The sequence below is a fragment of the Cynoglossus semilaevis genome, chromosome 14, assembly GCF_000523025.1.
Source record: "Cynoglossus semilaevis isolate Cse_v1.0 chromosome 14, Cse_v1.0, whole genome shotgun sequence".
NCBI classification, from domain to species: Eukaryota; Metazoa; Chordata; class Actinopteri; order Pleuronectiformes; family Cynoglossidae; genus Cynoglossus; species Cynoglossus semilaevis.
In genome coordinates, this window is record NC_024320.1 from 17,739,292 (window position 1) to 17,745,348 (window position 6,057).

General features: G+C 37.7%; 1 protein-coding gene across 1 annotated transcript in view; it reads right to left on the reverse strand.

The window, feature by feature from the left end:
• Positions 1 to 3,227: 3,227 nt before the first annotated feature.
• slc27a6 (solute carrier family 27 member 6) overlaps positions 3,228 to 6,057 on the reverse strand; it is a 16,986-nt gene continuing 14,156 nt past the window's right edge. Inside the window, exons 6-9 of the mRNA XM_008325564.3 lie at positions 5,894 to 5,984; positions 5,609 to 5,807; positions 4,328 to 4,556; positions 3,228 to 3,895 (exon numbers count right to left, since the gene is read on the reverse strand). Of these exons, the coding sequence (XP_008323786.1) occupies positions 3,719 to 3,895; positions 4,328 to 4,556; positions 5,609 to 5,807; positions 5,894 to 5,984 (696 nt within the window). The 3' untranslated portion in view covers positions 3,228 to 3,718. The remainder of the gene's footprint in view (positions 3,896 to 4,327; positions 4,557 to 5,608; positions 5,808 to 5,893; positions 5,985 to 6,057) is intronic.

Below are 6,057 nucleotides of genomic sequence, written 5' to 3' on the forward strand. Positions count from 1 at the left end.
AGCGGTTTCTCCCCCTCCATCTGGATATCGTCTGAAGCTGCCTCTCATCTCTCATCTTTATTTGCTCTTTATCAAACCTGGAATCAAGTCCAACCTCTAGGGCGGCCACACTGACAATGATTTTACAAAAAAAAAAGATTAAAGTCTGACATTTCTGAGAATAACATCTTAACGTTACAAGAAAAAATTCATGCGTTTCCAAAAATACAGACCCAAGTTTATGAGAATGAAGTCATACATTTATGAACAAAGTCGTCATATTAGTGAAGACAAATAGACGTCTACAGTCATGACGTGACAGTGAAGAGTAGAATTATCATATCTGAATTCTGACTAACTTATGGTTAAAGATGTTTGATTTTCTCTTCTAACTATGACCTTTTTTTCCTAATGTTCTGACTTTAAGCTCATAAAACTCACAACTTTAATTTTATTTTTTCTCTCTCTGTGTGGCCCCAGTTCTCTGTGGTAACTATCTTTGAAAGTAATTCCATTTCTTGAAATATTTCATTTCTGTTTCATTCCTCAGTCTTTCAGATATTTAAAATGTTAATCCAATACAGCAGGACTGGAGGTTCAGAGTTCATTCTTTGACAAAATCACCAATCCATTATTCCTTGGTCAAAGAAAACAAAAATACAGAACACATATACCTAACAATGTCATAGATCTAAATATAAAATTAGACATGATTTAGACCAGGGGTCACCAACGTGATGCCTGGGGGGTGGGGGGGTCACCTGGTAGCCCCCATGGACTACCGAAGGTGCCCGCGGGTCATCTTCTAAAAATCTAGTCAACAAAAGGTCAAAAATTGTACTGGTACTCTTCTTTTTGAATCAGTTCCACAGTGCAGTGATATTCAAATGGTTGAAATGACGATGGTGAGAAGAAGAGTGTCTACTACTGAATGTAGCAGAACTGATTATTATGACATTGTTCAGAAAGACTGTAACAAACAACTATCTCTCTGTATTACTAAGTAGCCTTGAAGTAGCTCTCAGTTTTAGAAAGGTCGGTGACCCCTGATGTAGACCCAAGTATTTGGACCCCTGGTGGCACGAATGGGCATTCAAGCAAATATGCAGAATTTTATTCTTCAAAAAAAGAAAAAAAAAAGGCTTTATTATCATTGTATTGTCAAAGTACCATTGTACATAAATAAGATGCTACATAAAGTACTTAACAGTTAAAAATATTCATGAAAATATTCCGCTTTGCAGAAGCAGCAAAAATAAAAGACAGATTGATGTGGACATGCTCTACAAGCAGTTGTCTGATGGGCTGTGGGCAGTGGCTGCTGTTAAACAGCATGTTGATGTTACACTTTTAGGTTACAGTGCTTGTTCAAAGTGGAAATATTCATAATAGGGTTAGAAATTCATTATGAGAAGGCAATAAATATAGATGAATAATGTATTAATTATGTTGATAATAATGTATAAATAAGTGCATCTGTAACATAAACATAATAATTAACAAGAATTGTGAATGGGAGTGGAGTAATTCAAATAACTGTGACAGTGATAGTTATAGCAGCTGACATTGTTAATTAACAAAGATGATTTATTTTTTGTTAGGTTCATTTTCTATTGAAAACCTTGAAGATGAAAAAGTACTCAATACTTCTTTACGTCCGGTAGGTGGCCACAGGACTCCTGAATGTTTTACATACTGACATGTTTTGCCTAATAATCAGCCGTACGCGTCGCGTAGCTCAGAGGCACACATGACAAAAAGGCGCAGAGACATTACAGCCTTTGGAACTACTGCTTAGACTTACAGATGCTGCCCTCTGCTGGTTAAGCTCCTAGTGCACCGACCCTAGAAACCTGTCACCTGTGAAACACCTTACCCGTCAGTTCGATGCTGTCGTCTTATGCACTGCTGCACCACTGACATAGAGTCACGTCTGAAAACCTCCGCGGCTGCTGCCGCTTCACCAGCGTCTGTCAACAAATACACTTTTCCAGGTTTGAATCTGCTTCACCAGCGTCTGTCTAAAACAAATACACTTTTCCAGGTTTGAATCTTACACATTGATTCGACTCAAATTGAAGTTGAAGACTGTGTTGACATAGATATACATATATGTATATCTATATTTATATATCTATATAGATACACACATATATAGTAACATAGTTGTGTTTTAGGGAGCCCTGCAAGGTAGTTACAAGTACAAGATAGTTTTTTCACTTTCACTTATGATTATCGATACTTTGACAGTAGTACGAGCCTGTATCTAATTCCTGAGATAATTTATTCACATGGGTTTTTTGTATCCTGATATATTCGTCTTAAACTCCTTGTTATCCAGGTCAATGTACACATAGCATTTTATTTTATATTTCTATTAATTCAGAAACAAAAAACATTTTGCTCTGTCTCAGACAACATTATGGTTTATGGCTTGTCCAACGATGCTAAATCGATCTTCGATATCATTTTCTAGATTCTCCCTCTTCCTCCCTGGACCTTCGACAGATTAATGATTGTCTGTGGGCCTTTAAGGATTGTACTGGAGTACTGTTTTAGTGTGTTTTGTAGTTAGACGTAATGTGCACCAGGTCAAGCACATCCTGCTCCTTCTAAGGACTGGAATGGTGTTCCCTACAGATAAGGACAAACAAACTGATCGAGCTCCATCACAGCTTTTTTTGAAATATTGCAGTTTCCATTAAATCCCTAACCCTGATGGTCCCAGCTGAGTGTTGTTTTGGCTTTTGCTAAAAAGTAAATTATTACGTCTGAAAAACTGAACAGAAGAAATGTTTGATTTACATTCAGTTTAGGGGTCTCTAAATAAATCAGACTTCCGTTCAATTACGTATAGACTGTGTATACACACACACACACACACTTCTTTGCCATCCCACTGCCCTCTAGCACCACCAACTTACTGCAGCTGAAACAAACACCCCCCACCCCCCCCACCCCCAACTCTTCTATGAACTCCATGGAGTCAGTGAAAACAGTTTTCTATTCTATTCTTTATATATTCTATTATGTTCTTCTGTCTGAAGCAATTACATCAAGGGCAAACTGGACCATCAAAAGATCCTTCATCAGACCTCCAGAACCTCTTGGACGAGAGGTGAAACATCTTTGTGAAAACAAACCAGTCCAGTTGTGGACTGGCTGACAGAGCTCACACAGACGCTGTACTTCTGACTGGTGATTCTGTTTAAACACTGCTAAAAAGAAATTCAAAAAGGCTAAAAAGCTTCTTCTTTCAGGGGAAAACCCATTTTTCTTCATAAGAAAGCACTAAAAGCTTGCAGAAATGTTCAACATCATGTTTCTCTACAAAACTCAAAGCATCAACGTCATTAATTCATGTTCGATTAAGACTTTATCTGCGTTTTTGTGGCACTTCGGTCTGTCACAGGAAAGAACTTCATTGTTTTTTAAAGAAATCTTGTCAAGTATAAAAGTCTGCTCCTTATTGGCAGATTAATGTATTTGACACAAGATGAAGTGATCATTTTCAAATGTTTTGTTCTTATCTGCTAGGGCTGTTCTTGCAGTGCAGCCCTCTGCTACTGTAACTGAATTATAATCTTTCTATAATTCTGCCTCTGATCAAATTTTTCCTGATATTTCTCAACGTGTTTTCTATCTAAATCCCAACACTCGTTAAATAATCTGTAGTATTTGCACCGTGCGAGTGTGTGCAGCCAGTGATGTTCATCATCTTTGAGCTGTTGTCACGGTCCTACAGCTTGCGCCGTCCTGTGATGATGCTCTGGTAAAAGGCATCTGTCAGGGGAATGTAGTTCTTTTGCTCCAAGTCCAACAGATAAAGTGGTTCTGAGATAGTGGACAGGTTGAAGCCGCTCTGCACCAGCTGAATCTTCTGCTGCTTGAAGGTACTGGTCAGTTCAATCATTTCCTAAGAGGAGAAGTGTTATTGAAATACTGAGTGTAGGAATGGTTTAAAAAAACAAAAAACAAATCAAATTCCTCTTACTTAGTCTGAAAACTATGATCTATTCCTGCAAACACTGTCTTTCTCAGTGTGACACTGAAGAGCAGAACAATTAAAGACCTTTCCACTAGGTGGGAGCAAATGGCTGTAAAAACTAAAAAAAAAAAAAAACTAAAAAAAAAAAAAGAGTGCTGTTGAAGAAGGTCTTCCTTTGTGTCTTTCTTTAATTCCAGCGACTAAACCAAAGTTGTGTTCAACTAAACAGGCCCAGATTTCACACTTACTAAGTAAATTGAAACTAGATGATCATCGTATTTCACCACCGATACTTTTTGACACTTTCAATTTTCCATTTATTGTTACTAAATTTATTTAAAATAAGACAGTTTTTCTGACCTGAAGCCTAATGAAGATTGGGCGTCCATATGGTGGTAGTTCACTCATCACATGCTCAAACAGCTTCTTCCCATCAAATCTGTGACCCGGTCGTACAGTCATGGCGGCCATTCCTCCCCGGCCCTCATGTCCTGGTATTTTAACACCGTAAACATTGACATCTTGTATGAAATCTACCTGCCCTAAAATTTCTGCCACCTCCATGGTCGCTACGTTTTCACCCTTCCACCTGAAAAAGGAAGAGACAGACTTTTATCGTCCAGTGTAAACAGGATTTGGTTAACACATATACTTGTAACAGTAGCTGTCAACTTTACTCGCCTTTGGTTTTGTCAATGTTTCATAAGAATTTACTTTTGTGCCATATCATTTTCTGCTTCTTCTTATCTTCAGTTTCTTCTAAATTTTCTTCATCATCATCTTCTTCGTCATCTTCTTCTTTCCACTCCACGGTGTTTGTTATAAACCAAAACAAACTCCAAACTATTTGTTTTTTGATGTACAGTGTTTATAAAGTTCTCTATTACTTGTTTGTTTTTATTCTATTGCGCTCCATACCTCTGCTCTGAACCTGCGTTGGCACACTAGTGTGCCGTTACAGACCACTAGGTGGCCGTGGAAAATTATCCAATGTCACTTAATTGAGCTGAAAACTAAAGTGTATTTAATGCATATGATTTTTCTTTGCTTGTCAACGCAGAATAATTAAATACTCTTCTGCTAGGTGGCAGCAGATGGTTATGAAAACTAAAAACTTTCTTCAACCCCTGCCACTATATCAGCATTGTCTTCAACTAAACAGGCTGGAATTCTAATCAATTATGAGGTCATCTAAACTAGAAGATTATTATATTTCATTACATATACTTTTAGTGAGATTTGTGTCTGGTGTCTGGTGGGCTTTTCCTGATGATACATACAGTATGCTCGTGGCTAAGAAGGTTGGGAAACACTATATATATATATATTTTTAGCCACGCTATATATATATGTTTTTTTTATTTTTTTTTTTTTTTCAATCTACTTTTTTACCAAGGAAAAAAATTAAATTGAAAAAAAAAAAAAAATTTAATTTTTTTTTTTTTACACAATCTACTTTTTTACCAAGGAAAAAAATTAAATGTACTTTTTATGTTTTGTTTTGTATAGATTCATATTCACGCCGTTTTTAATGAAAATAATAGGTTGCACAATACTTTGTCTTCTTGTTGACCTTATGCCATCACAGATAACAATTTGTCAGTGTCTACAAAAAAAGTAACGGAAAGACGACAACTACACCTGAAGGTGTCCCCCAATCTGTCTCTGAAACAGATGAAGCCCTCCCTGTCTTCGGCCATCAGGTCGCCCGTGTTTACGTAGGTGTCGCCCTTCACAAACACACTCTTCATCAGCTTTTTCTCAGTCTGCTGTTTGCTGCCCTTGTAGCCAAAGAAGGGAGTGAGAGAGCTCACTTTGGACAGTAAAAGCCCTGTCTCACCTGGGTGGACCACACAAGCAGAGGTTTGGACATGGGTACAGATGAAACATGTGAAGTCTGCTGGCTCACGGCAGTGGCACTCTTACCTGTTCCTGCTCGCTGACAGAATCCTCGCTGATCCTTCACTGGTTCCTCTTTCTCCATGTCGTACTTCACCAGGTCATACTTGAACAGGAACTTTTGAGACATTTGCATTAATAAAGACCTATATTCTTTAGTCAAACTAAACACAATGTTGGACACTGTCTCA